Here is an 18,293-nt window from a genome sequence, read left to right on the forward strand (position 1 = left end):
ACTTCCCTAAAAAATAAAGAGAAATTCTTGTATAACAATTCTACGTTGGGACGTTTGAAATTTATTTTTTAAATAACATCTCTTTAATGCATGCTTGACCAGGTTCACAGATGTACATGCTTTAATGTCCAGGTTTTAAAATCTCAATGCTGGTGTTTACAGGATTTTAACCCAAAGTGCCAAACAGGTTGTGCAAATAATGCACCTCAGCTATGTAGCACTCTGCAAGTTAGGACGGTATGTACTATACCTTCGGAGATGAACCTCCATTAGCTAAATCTCCATCACAGTTATAAATCGAAACGGTCTCGGCTTCTTCTTCAAATCCTACCCTATTTTCTGCGTCCGAGTCATTATCATATTTAACATAGAACTCGTCACTCTCACTTTCTTCTCCAACAGGCTCCTGTAAACCTAGGCTGTGTAAAGATTCACTGTCACTATTAGTGCCGTACGAACTGGATGTCATGTCGTCGTCAGAGTCGGAAAACACCTCGGCACCATGGAAAATATAGCGATTCGGTGCTAAAAATAAATATTGTGTACCTGAAAAAAATTTAATAAAGGGTTATAATTTTGAAAAGATACAGCTAAAATGGAGACAAAAGGAATTTACAGCAGAATGAATTGAAAATTTAAACCCACCACCTGCAAGTACAAATATCTTCCATTTGTGGAGATGGAAGGTATAAAATACACTGATCAGCCATAACATTATGACCACCCGCCTAATATTGTGTAGGTCCCCCCTTTGCCACCAAAACAGCCCTGACCCATCAAGGCATGGACGCCACCAGACCGGCCAGCCATGTGATGTAGAAGAAAATGTTATTCATCAGACCAGGCCTACCTTCTTCCATCGCTCCAGGCCCATATGCAACAAACTGCAATGCACTGTGTGTTCTGTCACCTTTCTATCAGAACCAGGATTAAAGTTTTTCAGCAATTTGAGCTACAGTAGTTTGTTTGACCACACAGGCCAGCCTTCGTCCCTACTTGCATCAATGAGCCTTGGCTGCCCATGATCACTGCTTTTCCTTCCTCGGGCCACTTGCGGTACTGACCACCGCAGACCGGGAACAGCCCACAAGAGCAATTTTGGAGATCCTCTGACCTAGTTGTCTAGCCCTCAAATTCTGGTCCTTGTCAAAGCCGCTCAAATCCTTGCGCTTGCCCATTTTTCTGGCTTCTAACACATTAACTTTGAAGTTGAAACAATCACTTGCTGCCTAATATATCCCACCCACTGACAGGCGCTATGAAAACAAGGTTAACGGTGTTATTCACTTCACCAGTCAGTGGTCATAATGTTATGGCTGATTTCTGTATGAAATACTGAAAACATGGGGCAAATCACTTAAAAAGGAACCTTGTAACATTTTAGTAGCTTAAAAAGGGACAGCTTAGTGTTCCATACAACCCCACTATAAGTAATATAATACAGTAATTAAAAATACTTTAATATGCATGAATAAAGAAAAGCAAGTAGTTATGGAGGACCTGCTGTTTTTTTTGTGTGCCGCTACTGGCTAATTAAAGCAGCCAATCAATGGCAGGAACATAATCACAGGGGTCTCATTCTGCAGAAAATCCCCATGAATTTGCAGGGAGCAAAAAGCAACAATTTAAAAAAGGAACATTCCGCTATCAAATGCATTAAAGTTCATATGATGGCTGGAGTGGCAATTAATTTGTTGTAAACCCACAACGATAAATAGGTTTAAATTAAGAAATTATACTTGCCATCAAGGCGCTTGCTTATTTGCTCTTTTGGCAATTTATTTGCAAATGACTTCCTGGATGGATCAATTCCACTATCCTTTTCTGAAGTTTCTTGTTCCGCATCTTTGCTAGACTGTGTCTCTCGCTCAGATTCAGAGAGTCCAAGTTGTACAAAAGCGCCTTCGTTTTCTGTACTTTCTGCTTTAGGAGAATTGCCATTTACATTAATGCTGCCTTGTGAAAGGACTGGAACTACCTCAGATGTTCCCAATGCGCAGCCACCGTTGGGCGCAGACACGGAGGATTCCGGCAGAACAGATTCTCCAGAATCTTGATTGGCATTTATGGGAGTAGCCGGAGCGGTGTCTGGCAGAACGCAAAGAGTCTTCTGTGGTCGCTGAGGTTTTTCTGTGATCTGTGAAAGTTTTAAGGAGCTAATACAAAGTTCTTTGTATTTTCCATCCAGTCTCTGACATAATTCATTTATAACAACATCACAGTCTCCAAGCAATTCTATGTCAAAATTCAGATGTGGCAATGGTTCCCTGTTGATTAATATCTGAGGCACTTCATGCGGGATTGAACCTAAAAGCGAAGTGGAATGTTACAAAATCATGCACGATATAAGCATTAATTTCATGCTATCAGGGTCACATTCTACTCATTCTCATTCCATATGCATAACGGGGCCACCCTGGCAATTTGACCATTAGCTCTGCATGAATCATATCATATATGCCTGTATGAAAATACCAGGCATTAACAGTTATAATAAAAAGCTTTTCTTCCTTTTTAATTACATGAAAACATTTTACACAGTTATCCAAGATTTAGTTTTAATATTCCATGGCTAATCTCGATGTTATCAGAACATATACTTACTTGGTATTAATGCTACTGGTCTAACTTTCAAGGAAGACCCAATTACAATAAGAAGATCAACCTCATTTTTATCATACTTCATGGCTCGATGGAACAGCTCTGGTAAATTCTCGCCAAAGAACACAATATCGGGTTTCATAATTGCAAGCGGTTCACCTGATGAGCACCTTGGGCATCTTGGAACGATCTAGAAAAAACAGCAAGCAAAGCAATCTTCAAGAACAAATGTAAGAAGTTACACAATAGCAAGGGGAGGGGGATAAACAAAACAAACACAGATCAGGTTTTGTCATTTCCAGCTCATCAACTAGTAAAATATTATGCATGTAAATTTTCCTTCCAAATACAGTTTAAAATTAAAATGGATAATAAAGGGACTCGGTAACAGAATGGTACCTGATTAAATATGTCCTCTCTGACAGCTTCACAGTCAACTTTGTATTTACAAATTAGACAAGATGCCATGGCAAAAGATCCTATAAAAAAAACAAACAAACAATTATGTCCTACGGGCAGTCAACAATTCATTATAAATGCGGGGTATAATAAGGAAACTTGTGATCATTTATGTTTATTTGGCAAACAAAGTAGGGATCAACCTGGTTAATCCAGCGTACAAAGTCTACAAAGCTTTAATCTTCAGACCTCCGTCCGCAGCGCACCCTAGTATGAGGTCAATGTACAATGTTTAGTGGTGTGCATTGAAAGCCTGGCCTTTAACTTGACTGTATCAGAGGTCATATGTTATGGCATTCAGAAGTCACCAGTAATAGTATTGAACTCTAGCAGATCCAGTTCTGATCAAAATGAATTCCACTCATTCATTTAACTTCTATTCTAAGTCATGTCCATAAAATTAAACATCTGAGGACAGTTCCCAAGGAGGGGTATTTCAAGTAGGCAGGTGTAACTGGACAGTATTTCTTGTAGAACACATGTAACAAAATGCACTTTATCTTATGCAAAAATATACTCACCATGACACTGTATAATTTTTTGGATTCCAGCAACCTGTTCCAGAGTATCTATGTTCTGGGTATAGTTTCGAAGGAGTTTCCCCTCCTTATCCAACATGGCAATAAATTTGTGGCACAGAGATGGTTGAAACTGGCCTGGAAAGATTTCCTGTAGAAAAAAATAAAATAAAAAATAAAAAAAAGTTAAACACATTAAAAAAAAACTACACAACGATCAAGGAACGGACATCGTTCAAGCGATATACAGCACAAACAATTTGATTGTTGTGTTAAAGGCTCATATTGTTTAATCCTTGCCAGGAAATTGCACATTATTATGAATGTATATTTTAGACAGTAAATAAGGCCAAAAACTTAACGTTATAGGATAACCGGGAAATAAAATAGTTTTGGGAACTTTTAATAAAAATTTCTAGGCAACATAGTCGCAATAATTAAAAATGATGATGGAAATGATTGCCTGTCTGTATAAATAATTCATACTTCACCACAAAGCTGAAAGATTAAAAATATTAATCATTTTATATGGTGTATCAAATATTTATAAACCACGAATATCAGATGAAGCAATTAAGATTATTTAGAAGTTTTGCAATTCAATCTCAGAAGCACTAAAATGCCTAATTTGCGTAAGTATTTTAAACTTTGTTTTATTTTGTGAAAAACGGACAGTGAGGACATTCCTTAAAGATATATTTCACAAGCTTCTATACCCAGAATTTCTCATCTCTTGCAAAAAAAACAACACCTCTGTATAACGGGTCTGTGGATGGCAGGAATTTAATATGTTGATGGTCCCCCAATACTCTGCTCTGTTTACCGGCAAAGAGTATTTTAATCAAAGGTCCAACTAGAACTGTTAAGAGTTTTCAACAACAAAAAAAAAAAAAAAAAAATCAATAGTTTTAACAATTCTTATTTGAAGTGTCCTCAGTAGAAAATGCAAGTAATGTAACCTACCTTTGCAAATTTAAAAAAAGGTCTTGGATCTTTTCTGAAATATTCAATATCAAACATGGCTTGAGGATTTGGAAGATCTGGAAAATCCACAGCAAGACGTGCATAAATGCCATCCCTCGATCTAAAGTCTGGTATTCCACAGGAAACTGAAACCTATGATTACAAACACACAGGTCAATGCATAACTCATAGCACTATGAAGACCAAAATATTAACACGACACTGAAGGGTAAAAAAAAAACAAAAAAAACCCAAACAAACTCCAGCCCTACATCACGTTATATGCATACTGAGCCAATGTTACATGGACACAGACACCAAATTTGCCTTCCTGATCTCCCTTCTCAGAAGCCTCAGCTGAAAGCTTACAGGACATGGTCAGCAGCGCTTGCAGTCAACCGTTTCAATGAGGAAGAGGAAAATTAGACATGTTTTAGCACAATATCTAGAGAAAAATGCAGTGCCCTACTGATGGTATTTGATTGAGAGTTTAAGTATTTTACATGCATGGCAATCTAGAACTTTGAGATGTAGTGTTGAATAATATTTCCTGAAAATCCACCATCACTCCACACAGAAAGTACAAAGACGCTCCTCCCTCATCATCAATAAGCCATCTGGACTGAAACAAAGACGTTTGTTCTGAACCCAGTGAAATCAGTGGATAGGGTTTTTCTCCCTGCTCTAACATGTGCACCTAGACACGTACTCCAGCTCCAGTTAAAACCATTATCTTCTTGCTTTCTTGTAGAAGTCTAACAGCATCTTCAATTGTATTGATGTCTTTGCGCTTTTTTCTTTTAGGTGGGTCTGACAGTATGTTTATAACAATTTGCCACAAAGTCATATCATCCAAGTCTGGTGGTGCAACAGATTCTGGAAGAAGATCCTTTAGAATTGTCCTTGGATCAGTTCCCATCATAAGTTGTCGTTGAACAAATGTGTATGGACCTGTGAGAAAAAAAATAAATAAAAAGGAGTATCATTCCACGTAACAAACACTTTTCCGTTACAAAAACAAACAAAAAAAACTAATACACAAGAACATTAAAAGGCATACCTATGCAAGGCTTCGGAGTCCAATCACTTGAGCTAGCATGAGAAGCTCCGTCCTCTTCATCGCTGTCACAAGAATGGAACCCACTAGCAAGATCATCATCATCCAGATGTATGCTTCCTATAAGACAGAAGACAAGTTGAACATGAAACATTCAATTAGGGAAACATATTTATGCTGTCAAATCAGATGTGAGTTATGTTTAAGCCAATGCAACCAAAACTTCATATCACCATAGCGTGCCATGAAATTGTGCAATCAGCAGGAACTTCCCACTATGGTGGCAAAACCACATTTATACATATGTCCTGGTTGGAATTTTATATCAATGTCCATGGATATGCCATACTAAACAGTGACTGTATGCTGAGCAAAAATGCGTATCTTTGAACAAGCATTTACGTGCATCCTGTGCCAGTTAGAATCCCACATTCATAATAAAAAAAAAGTTACTAGACACTAAAATGCAGTATTTCCTTGCAAAACATGGGCTAAGATGTTGGAATTGGCAGATCTGAAAAAGGAACCATTACACATGTCACGTACACAAGTGAACAACTTGCTCTCATAGCAAGTGTTATATCACAGCCAGATTATCATTCTTTGTACTTAAAACAGAGTAAAACGATCAGCATCTAAATATATATTTTAAAAAAGACTGTATGAGAATGTCTGTTTAACAGATCTCCCTTGAACAATCTTTCAGAGTTTATGAAAAAAAAATAAAATTAAAGAACAAATAAATGACAGCAGAATAGATAGGAATAGACAGGAATAGCAAAATGTTTGTTGATTTCATCTTCAAAGAGCTAAATCTGAGTATGTATAATGCAAAACTATTCTATAGTTTTGGGGGTTTGTTATTTTTTTTGTATCTCATACATGGGCATGAACAGACTTTCTTATGGTTGTGACACTAAGACAATAATTGTTTAATGTCAACTAACATAGAATAAACTATGAAATTCCTAGCTGTTCTACAAATAAAAATCAATTTAATGTAAATTCCTTTCATCTTACACCACTGTGGCCAAAGAAGCGTAGGTGTCCCAACACTAATCTAGGAAACTAATACTTGAAACCAGTGCTTGTTAGAGGACTTACCCATGATGTGGTGGCAAGAAGCTGGTTTTTTTCCCCCCTCTTGAGTCTGGCACTCTTTTTTTTTTTTTTTTTTTCCTTTAATTGCAAGGATTTTTCAATTTGGGTGTTGGGACCCACTGAATTCACACTATTACTAGAGCTCAAATTCTATAGTTTAAGGCTTATTGACATTCAACTTTGCGGTTTAAGAGCTCAATAAATTGACGAAAGGTTAGGTTTTCATGTACTTGCTTGAGGAATATTGATATGCTATTAACAGACTGCAAGCCAAGGAGTTCATCCTTTTCTGCTCCCACCTACTTATTCCAGGGCTATTTCAAAACTGGCAAATGCTCCTTCTATCTCCCGAATCTTTTGCCACTGATGAGCTATCGTTTGCCAGATTTTTACAAAAAAATTCTTACCAGTCAATGTATTCCTACTTGTTCATATTATCTTGGTGGGTTTTTATTCCATCAACCCACAATATCAGAAAACTGCTTGGTCGTGACACTCTTATGGGTCACTTCACCTTTAAGAAGTGGTGCACCCTGATATATTAGTGGATCGGAGAAGCAAGACATGATTTTATTACCCCCCTTACTACATAGGTTTGTAAACTGTCAGAAGTGAGGCAATCATAAGAGGGGCACATATACATGCATCCAATGCAGTCCATTGGGGTTGGTCAGACACTATCCAGAGACACTTATCACAATGAAAAGGGGATCATCCAGCATACCTCACAAACTTTATATAGCAGCCTGGAAATAGTAAAAAAAAAAAAAAAATTAAGAACACAAAAGACATAACATTCTTGAATCACTTTCCACAATTTTAAGATGTATTTCTCGACTCAAATCCATCCTCTCTGATTATATCTTTAGCATCATCCTTTCTGGCATTTGTTCCACTCCCCTGCCACTGTGTATACAACTCTTCCCTTGGAAAACAGATCTCTTCTTCTAGCATTCAGTACTGCCTCTATGCCAAATGACACTTCTTATTTTCCTTTCCTCTCCTGATGAAGAGTGTGTCCTCTCTTCTAACTGTATCATGGATGGCATTCCACTACCCAACATCGCCACACCTGAGCTTGCGGTTATTGCCAAAATCTCTAGAAATCTACTCAACAGACCAAGTTTGCTGCCTTGATGCGAGGCTGCTCGCTTTTTCTCTTCAAACCCAGTGACTCAGTTTTGCTGCCTTTAACATGATATATAGTCTTTACTGTTGCTACTCCCTACAACTGCCCCCCCCTTCAGCTTTTCATAGCTCCAATCTGTTCTAAACATATCCCATTATTCTTCACCTGCCACCCCACTGTGACAGTTCCTCCAACAGCTTCCCATACCCTCCAGAGCCCTTAACACTGTGTCGCCCTATAATCCTTCCACCCTCCCCGCTCTTCACAACACTTGCCTCTATCTTCAAAGAATAAAGTGTTAGCGTTTCTGCTTGTGCATCCTGGATTTTACCTGTGCTGTATCTATTCTCTGAAATCCCTTACCATCTCCTAACTCTTCCCTACTTAAACTTTAAATACTCACTAGAAAACACACAATATATCCCCCGAATATCTGCAACCTGAAAGAAGCAATCTGTTCTTCCCGCCTTTGAGATCTACATGCAAGCCTTGCTATAATCGAATGGTCCTTACCAAAGAAGTCCCTCTCCTCTGGCTCAATTCCCCTCAACCTCCTAATAGATTGTATGCTCACAAGGGCTTTAACACGTTATTGTTAATTTTGTGCATGGTTCATTTTAATGTTGGGGTTAATGCCCACCCTTGTAATAGTGTTATTGAATCTGCTGATACTTCATAAATGTGACATAATGAGTAATTGCCTCGTTTACCAACTACACACAGTTCCCTAGTCTCAACATAGGTTATACACCTACAAGACCCGAGAGTATTTGTTTACCTTAAATTGCCCGGATAAATTGAGGGCTTTACCCCTTCAGTCCCCTATGGACGTACCAGTACATCCATAAAACGCACCTTCTTGCAGCGGCAGCCTGGGCTCCCCTCTGTCAGCAGAAGCCAGCATCACTGGCTTTCTGCTTCCTGATCACCTGTAACGGCTGCCGGCGTGAGTGCCGGAAAGCTGTTACAGTTTAAAATACAAAATATAAATAAAAAAAATATATAAATGGAAAAAAGAAAAATACCCTTGAATCCCATTGCCCTAATACAACATCTAGAAACGTATAACCCTCCTGTCCCAGTTCACAACCCCAAAACCCGTTAAGCCATAAGTATAAAAAATACTACCCTATAGGGTACTACTATATGTAAGGGATGGATATGGTCCTCTAGAAAGAAAGAAAAACCAAGGATGTCGGGTATTTCCGTAATCAGGAGATGCAGCTAAACAATTCTGGCAGGGTTTCTCTGCCGTAACACATACACTGTGCAAAAAAAATTTAAGAAATGCAGAATTGAAAAAAAGTGCAGGAAATAATTTCTGTGGCCACCTTTGACAGTGATCGTTGGCCAAATAGCTGCATGATGAATGCCCAAATACCCCTGATTCGATAGTCTACTTTACAGAAATATATACTTTTGTGGGTATTTGGGGTTTATTAGTTTAAAATTAAAGTTACAATCCCATTATACCTAACGTACACCTTATAGTATGTTCCCTATAAGGGCTGGGAAAGTATGGAAATTCTATATAAATTAGGCAATTCTGAAATCCGGACACCTGAATTGATAAACGTGGAGGGGATTTTCCGTCACTTTACCTGACTTTGTGACGATTCAGAATGGAAAATCTCACTTTTTTTTTTCAATTTTCACTAGTTTTTACTAAATTTCTCCTCATAATTTTTCAGTTTATTATGCAACTATGGTATCAAAAGAAAGCCCTCTCTCTCCTTGAAGAAGAAAAAAAAAACAATATATAGTTTACATGGGTACACTATTCACAGGAAAGAGGAATAATCACTGAACTGGCATAACCCCCTGGGACTGAAGGGGTTAATTTACTATTCACCAAGTAGACAAACTTCGTAAGTATTAAACAGCCACCAAAGTGAAACGGTAGGTTCTCCTGCATCCTGAGACCACAGTCTGTCTCACCAAAGCTGAAATAAGAATGTCCTGTCATTCATGTTTGACAGAATCTAGTAGCGTAGCGGCATCCTTCAAAAACATTGAATGGCTTTACATAATTGGCGCAAGAGACACGTGCCCTTCCTTCCTTCCTTCTACTCCATGTACTAACTAGCTACTCAAGATGAGTTAAAGCGCTGATCACAAGCGATAATGCCAGATATTCTCACCATTCTTCTTTTGAAAGCCAAACTTTCTAGTAATGGAAAATACAATAAAAAGTTATCTGGCACTGAATTCAGGTTATAATAGTGTCTGACATAATGTTTGTAAGCGATCACAGGAGATACTGCATAAGATGAACAGCAGCCCTTTCTGCCATCAGACAACTGGTCCAAACTCTGCACAGCGATCGCTGCTAGTACTATCAGCCATGGCATCCGCTCTGTGATTGGAAGATGGAAATCTCAATGCACGTTAATTGTATGAAATCATAGCGATGCACCATGGAAGGAAAGGGTTAAGAAACACCCACCTCCATAATCAATAGCTTGATCTGTTAGGTCTCCATTCGCCAGCTCCTCCGCTCCCTCCTCCTCCTCCTCCCCTTGTACCATAAGCATCACCATCTGCCTCTTGTCCACATGAAGGCCTTGAAGCCCGGTGCTATTGTGCGCTCTAGGTTTAGCCGACAATCCTGCAGAGGCCTCTCCTTCTTCTTGGAGGGCAGCCGCTGAAGGCAAGGCTTCTTTCGAGTCATTTTCGGCGGTAAATGGCTGCCCGTCATTGCTGGCATCCAGACGTTGCCTTTTCGGAACGGGTTCACCATTTTCTTTAGAGAGAACGAACACAGTGCCGGTGGGATTTAAATCTACCCGATCCGTGTCCGCCATCTTCCCACCGCCTAAGTAGGAGTCGCCCATCAACTGGAAAGGGAGTGAAACGCATCACGTGACGCGTCTTCCACCAATCGCACTTAGTCTCGTGACTAAAACAATAACAAATGCTATCACGTGGAGGAGTAACGAGTCCTTAGCGATGCCGGGTGGAAGGGAGCTGCTAACGGACCGTATCGGCCCAAATAGCTGTTTGGACCGCGCGGGAACTAAACACTTAAAGAACATTTGTCTGGTGCGCCATGGTTTTAACTCCCTCACTTCAATATTCGTTATGAGGGGACCATAGGGAAATGCTAGCAAAGGTTCAACTGCAAGAAGGGCTGAGCTGGCTCTTGTATAATGCATAGTTAAAGGAGTCATTGAAGAAGTGCCTTTTATTTAATTATGCTTTATAAGAGACAAATGGAGAGGCTACAGTCCCGAGTAGTTTAAAACAATTCATCCCGTACGTGGCTGGGTGCTACAGCGCCAAGAGGACCCGACCCGGGTCCCAAATTCACAAAAACACAGGCAAATCGCACGGGGATATCCGTAAATGTACAAAAATGGATTTAGTAAAATTAAGGAGCGCTACAGAACAAAAACACAAACAAAAGGCTAAAACGCCTGGCGCATTTCGCACAAACTGCTTTATTCAGTATGTAGGACCTTCATCGTGTATAGTGAAGAAAGGGTTAAAACCATAGCTCTCCTGTATGCGGATCAACAACACTACTACTACTAAATATTATTATTAAAACAAACTAAGCAAAAATATTTTGCACGTGTGATGTGAATGTTGAAACTAAATTTAAATATGTTTATAAGCATTATCTTCTTTACAATATTTTTGGCCCTAGCTAAATAAAAATGTATTATTTCTACGCAAGTAACAAACAATGAAAAATTATAAAATGTGTAATTTCTAAATTAACTAAATATTCAATGGTTTTGGTTAGTTTATTGCAAATTACAGAGCTCTAGAGATAGGTAAATCAACTTTCTCCATTTTTGTAGTGCATAATTGTTCATAAAGTGATGGAAAAGGAAGACCGGCCACAGGAGAGCTGTCAGCAGATTGATGTGCTCCGATACGACGAACGTTCCTTAGAATGGTTATAAACCAGGAAAGGAATAAAAGAACCCCCCTAGAATTAAGCGGGACACATATGTAGCTGTGTTGAGATTGCAGAACTCAAACACACGTTTGTTTAATACCATACAATTTATAGTGAATTGACAAAACTTTGGTGGGCACCTTGTACTTCTAAGGCTCCACACATATGCTTTAAGGTAGTTGAGCGCTGTTGATAAGACAAGTGTTTACCTGAGGTAGAACCTACCATTCTCCTCCGTGGTGTGAGACCACACACACACCCGCGATCTACGATCACTTTCTTTTCTTAAACGGTGTTGCTGTTATGCCTTGATGATGAGGGATTCCGCAACACCGAGATCAGCATCATTAGCCCAGTCTGGCTCCTTCCCGGGGCGTTAACGTCCACCATACACTGTATGGCAGCGAACCCCCGTTTTAAAAGAGCTTCAATGGTGTTGCTGAAATGCCTCGGTAGCGAAGCATTTAGCGACACCAAAAGCCCACCCCAGGACGTCAAGCGCCACTGCAAGATGGCAGCATCCTTTAAAAAAAATAAACAAGTTTCCAAGACGGTCTCTCCAGACCCTCTTGAGAACTTTGGTACTGCAAGTCAATAGAGCTCAACTTTCTAATCACAATGTGATTAGTAAAATATAAAAATAGCTAAAAAATAAATAAAAAATGTACATTTAAAAATAATTATGCAGCGATGTCACCATCAGGGCAAGTGTTAAATTTAGTACTGTATCTTCCCAAAGATCCTGACATGGAAAGAGTTAAAATACTAGCATTTCAAATACCCAAGGGGTGTCTACTGTAGAAAAAATGAATGGTTTGATGGGGTAAATTGGAGTGGCCGGGTTCGAAGATGTCCCAAATAAGGCACGGGCACTGACTGACCAAGATGAAAAAAAAAAAGTGCACTTCCCAAATGTGGCATTTTAGCCCATGCATGGGTGGTATCACCGTACTCAGGAGATATTGCTGAACACATATTAGGGTGTTGTTTCATAGTGACGTATACCAGGAGCTATAAATTCATACCTGAGGTACAATTTGTGTGAAAAAAATACAAAATAAATTACTACCACAAACTTTGGCAAAGGCTGGTGGTAGAATCTTGTGCATAGAAAGGGTTAAAATACCGCCATTTGCAATACCCTGGGGTCTTGTTTTCAAGAATATATGGCTTGATAGGGTAAATTACATTGGTGGGCTTCAAATATGTCCAAAATAGCACATGGGACAGAATGACCAGATTTTGAGGAAAATGGCTTTGAAATAGCAAAACTCTACTTGCACTTATTGCCCTATAACTGACAAATAAACATAAAAACATTGGGTATTTCTAAACTCAGAACAAATATTAGAATCTATTTAGCTGTTTTTCAAATAAAAGTGAGAAAAAGTGCTTTTCAATTTTTCATCATCTATTATTATTTTTATAGGAAATTAAATGATAGAAAGCCCTTCTTGTCCTGAAAAATACACTAAATGGGAGAGGAGAATATTACAGCTAAAGATGAGCACCGCAAAGGTGTTAAAACAGCTCTGGTCAGAAAGGGTATAAAAAACAAAAAACAGCCTGTTCCCGGCCCCCCATTATCTACCCTTCCTCTCCCTCCCTCCCTATTATCTACCCTCCCTCCCTATTATCTACCCTTCCTCCCTCCCTCCCTATAATCTACGCTTCCTCTCCCTCCCTATTATCTACCCTTACTCTCCCTCTCTATTATCTACCCTAGTCTCCCTGCTCAGTCTCGGTGCCGGCTTGTAATGCTGAGCGCCGGAAATGACGTCATCTTCCGGCGCTCAGCATTACAATCCGGCACCGAGACCGAGCTAGAGGGCTCGCAGAGGAGAGGGAGTGGCGGCAAGCGGGTACTGACAACTTGGTAAGATAAAACCACTCGGCGCCCCTCTCTCTCTTCCACCTAAAAAAAAAAAGCGCCGCCTGGAGCAATTACCCCACTCTGCTCCATGGTAGGGCCGGTCCAGCCTAAGGGGTTGAAGTACATGTGGAAGCTGGAGTATACCTTTAAGATCACATAAACGTGTTGTATATTTGAACAGCATTTGAATTCTATTGTAGCCAATATAACATTACATCAATTGTGTTTCATCCTTAGTATTTTACAAGTTATGCTAAATTAAATTCTACAGTATAAGGTTTAACCTTCCTAAAATGTTATGTGTCAGATAAGGAGTTTCACGTTGGAATGTTGCTTTTTATTTTTATTACATTTAGTAAATGACGTGACTGAAGAAGCAAGGAGGTAATGAAAGGATTAAGGAGATGAAAGGAAAGCATCTTATTTTAGTCATGTCAAAGAAGAACAACAACGGGCCATCTTTAAAACAGATTTATCAACTAAGATGTTAAACCTTGGCAAACAAATAAATACAATAAGAAAAACCCAATGCAATAATCTAGGAATATAATGCAGGGGAAAAAGCATACATATCACCGAAAGAAAAAATAAGGTAATGTAAAAATGAGTTATCGTGTGCGTTAAAATAGAAAATGAGAAACTGATTGAAGATGAACCCAAATCAAGGGAATACTTCAGCGTATCAAGACTTCAGTGGTTCTTTGAGGTCAAGTTATAAGGTATTCAAATGACAAGACTCAACACAGCTTTTATCCCACAACTTGCAAAGCAACTTAAATGTCAAGCTGTGAGTCAAGCTTTGAAAATATAGTCATAAAGGATATATGTTATAAGAATGTAGTTAAACCCTTTGTCAAACTCAAAAAAGAATACAATCTCCCTGATAATACTATTTTTACTTATCTTAGAGTCATTTTTTTTTTAAAAGATCATGCTATCTATGAGACAAACAATATCAATTCAAAGGTTATTGACATTTAACCATAGGAAAATAAAAAAGGGGGTCCAAATTCCTAGACTGTTTCCGGGATCAGAATAAGGATAAAAAATCTAAAATTATTTAAAAAAGTGGGAAACAATGCTAGGAGTAGAAATGCATAAAATGGAATGGAATAAAGCCATAAATAAAGTAAATAAGGCCACATGAGACTTATCCATTTTAGATGCTCAATACAAATTTTGTAACAAATGGTATCTAACTCCAATAAGATTATCACATGTTTATCCTGATCAAACCAAATTATTTCGGAGATGTAACCTAGCTGAGGGCAACTATCTTCACATGTGGTGGATACTGCTTTTACCTTGATAAAACAGTTTACAGAAATAGATATAAAAAAAGATCCGGTGGCCCTCTCTTGAGCCAATACAACAACATAACACGAAAAAGTTAATTGCCAGACAATGAAAACAAGGCTATTTTTCAACAAAAACTAGAATTACAACTAAAATATCGGATAGATATGGAAAAAGTAGTAAATTGGATTAATGGTTCATCCGTAAAAAACAGAGAGATCAGGGAGAAGATATCAAAAGAATTTACAGTATATAGCAATAACCCTGACCATTTAATGTAAGAATTCAAAAGTAACAGATATACTGTGATCAATTCCCCTACTGCGATTCCCCCCCCAAAAAAAATCTGTTACTTAGTGATAATGTTATTAATGGTTTTATGTCATGTTTGTATTTTTATATTGGAAAATTTAATAAAAGAAGATTAAAAAAAGAAAATATACTATTTTTTATTATTTTAACATTTGGTTAATCATGGGATAGTTAGTTGTTTTTCAACACACATACAAGTTCAGATATAGTTTAGTCAAATATACTGTGCATGTATGTTGGCAGGCTTAAATATGTGAGATTATGTCTAATTTGTACAACAATTGTATTGTAACTTCCATTATTATAACTTGTTTATTAATACAGATGCTTTTCTTTTTAATAAGCATTTACATGAATCTAGAGTATTGTGTTCCATCCCTGAGACCCCATCTACAGAAAAATATATTTTGGAAAAAGTTTAGAGGAGGGCTACTAAAATGGTGAATGTTTTACGGGATAAAAAGTATCAGGATTGACTAAAGGAGCTCAATGTGTATAGTTTGGAGGAAAGTAAACAAAATGTGATAAAACATTTAAATACAAAGTACGGCTGGGAAGTTTATTTCAAAGGAAGAGAAATGTTAGCACCTGCGGTCAGAATGTAAAACTAAAGGGTTAAAGGTTTAGATGTAAATACATTTTAATGTAGATAAGTGAAACAGCTTCCCATCATATGTGGTAGAGGCTTATACATTGAGGGAATTTAAACGTATAAAGATATCCTGACTCTAAGAGTGATTAAGGTCTGCATCTCTATATCAGAAAAATGGCCAGACTAGGTGAGTCGAATGGTCATTACTTGTCATCCAACTTTATTTCCAATGTTTCTATATTTTAAAAAATACAGTATACTTGGAAATAAAACCAAATTATTGTCACCGATGCAATACAACATTCAGGTAAAATGGTGCTTATTACTACACTGTATCTTCACCACACTGAAATTCCTCCCGGCATGAAAAATGTCTGTCAGAAATAATATAATGTTTAATGATTTTACCGCTTGCTTTCTTTGACCTTTTATCAACCCGTGGCATTTCTAGTAACTATGCAATCATAAAAATGACTGTGCTGTATACAAATTATACTAATATATTCAGTGTATTTATGCTATTATTTATATACTACTCTTCAAATACAGTATGTCACAAAAGTGAGTACACCCCTCACATTTTTGTAAATATTTTACTATATTTTTTCAACACTGAAGAAATGACACTCTGCTACAATGTTAAGCAGTGAGTGTACAGCCTGTATAACAGTGTAAATTTGCTGTCCCCTCAAAATAACTCAACACACAGCCATTAATGTCTAAACCTTGGCAACAAAAGTGAGTACACCCCTTTCCAATTTCCAAATTGGGCCCAATTAGCCATTTCCCCTCCCCGGTGTCATGACTCGTTAGTGTTACAAGGTCTCAGGTGGGAATGGGGAGCAGGTGTGTTAACGTTGGTGTTATCACTCTCTCATACTGGTCACTGCAAGTTCAACATGGCACCTCATGGCAAAGAACTCTCTGAGGATCTTATACATATAGATGGTCTAGGCTATAAGAAGAAGACCCTGAAACTGAGCTGCAGCACGGTTGGCAAGACCATACAGCGGTTTCACAGGACATGTTCCACTCAGAACAGACCTCGCCATGGTCTATCAAAGAAGTTGAGTGCGCATGCTCAGCGTCATATCCAGAAGTTGTCTTTGGAAAATAGACGTATGAGTGCTGCCAGCATTGCTGCAGAGGTTGAAGGGGTGGGGGGTCAGCCAGTCTGTGCTCAGACCATACGCCCCACACTACATTAAATTGGTATACATGGTTGTCGTCCAAGAAGGAAGCCTCTTCTAAAGATAATGCACAAGAAGACAAGCAGACTAAGGACACGGATTACTGGAACCATGTCCTGTGGTCTGATGAGTCCAAGATAAGCTTATTTGGTTCATATGGTGTCAAGCGTGTGTGGCGGCAACCAAGTGAGGAGTACAAAGACAAGTGTGTCTTGCCTACGGTCATGCATGGTAGTGGGAGTGTCATGGTCTGGGCCTGCATGAGTGCTGCTGGCACTGGGGAGCTACAGTTCATTGAGGGAACCATTAATGCCAACATGTACTGTGACATACTAAAGCAGAGCATGATCCCCTCCCTGGGCCGCAGGGCAGTATTCCAACATGACAATGACCCCAAACACACCTCCAAGACGACAACTGCCTTGCTAAAGAAGCTGAGGGTAAAGGTGATGGACTGGCCAAGGATGTCTCCAGACCTAAACCCTATTGAACATCTGTGGGGCATCCTCAAACGGAAGGTGGGGGAACGCAAGGTCTCTAACATCCACCAGCTCCGTGATGTTGTCATGGAGGAGTGGAAGAGGACGCCAGTGGCAACCTGTGAAGCTCTGGTGAACTCCGTGCCCAGGAGGGTTAATGGTGGCCACAACAAGTATCGACACTTTGGGCCCAATTTGGACATTTCCATTTAGGGGTGTACTCACTTTTGTTGCCAATGTTTAGACATTAATGGCTGTGTGTTGAGTTATATTTAGGGGAACAGCAAATTTACACTGTTATACTCTTTTTGTACTGTTTGTACCCTTCGTGACAATGGCTTCTTTCCCGTTTACTGTACCCACACAAGTTATTTTTTTTTTTTTTCCTGGACAAAAAGGGCTTTCTTTAGATGTCATTGTTTTGATTGTATCTAATATAAAAATGTAGAAAAAAATGACTTACTTAAAAAAATCTTTTACTCATCTAAAAAAGCTAATGAAAAAAAAATCTGGATCCGAACCCATGTGTCACGGACTGGGTCCAAACAGATGACTAAAAGACCCAGCGCGCCCAAAGATTGTGTGCAGGAGTTACGGTGCAGTAGTGGAGTTGAACAGGGCCTGGTTGCAGGACGACCACACTTACCCAGGTGTTGAGTATCTAGGGATGTGCAGCCAAACACCAGTGCACCCTGGAACAGGCATGAGACATCACACAAGACTCATATGCAGGATGCTGCAGGCTGGGAGTATGGAAGCTAAGCAGAGAAATATAGCAGACACATAACAAGCAAGGGACAGGGAGACCAAGCACGA

General features: G+C 38.9%; 1 protein-coding gene across 1 annotated transcript; it reads right to left on the reverse strand.

Annotated features, from left to right (window-relative positions):
- Positions 1-244: 244 nt before the first annotated feature.
- LOC149298932 (NAD-dependent protein deacetylase sirtuin-1-like) lies at positions 245-10,632 on the reverse strand. The gene is made up of 9 exons (XM_089486784.1): positions 10,275-10,632; positions 5,602-5,718; positions 5,251-5,492; positions 4,542-4,694; positions 3,582-3,729; positions 3,001-3,080; positions 2,605-2,791; positions 1,744-2,307; positions 245-546 (listed from the first exon to the last, which is right to left on the reverse strand). The coding sequence occupies exons 1-9, from the start codon at positions 10,630-10,632 to the stop codon at positions 245-247; spliced, it is 2,151 nt and encodes a 716-aa protein (XP_089342910.1).
- Between the last annotated feature and the right edge of the window lie 7,661 nt (positions 10,633-18,293).

The sequence above is a fragment of the Sceloporus occidentalis genome, unplaced genomic scaffold, assembly GCF_023333645.1.
Source record: "Sceloporus occidentalis isolate IW3139 unplaced genomic scaffold, rSceOcc1.0.p SCAF_30, whole genome shotgun sequence".
NCBI lineage: Eukaryota > Metazoa > Chordata > Lepidosauria > Squamata > Phrynosomatidae > Sceloporus > Sceloporus occidentalis.

Coding starts and splice junctions, on each gene's coding strand:
- LOC149298932 (XM_089486784.1), bottom strand. CDS start 10,632: ATGGCGGACACGGATCGGGTAGATTTAAATCCCACCGGCACTGTGTTC. Junction 3,081..3,581: donor AAAAATTATACAGTGTCATG/GTGAGTATATTT, acceptor TTTTTTTTATAG/GATCTTTTGCCATGGCATCT. Junction 2,308..2,604: donor ACCAGTAGCATTAATACCAA/GTAAGTATATGT, acceptor CTTCGCTTTTAG/GTTCAATCCCGCATGAAGTG.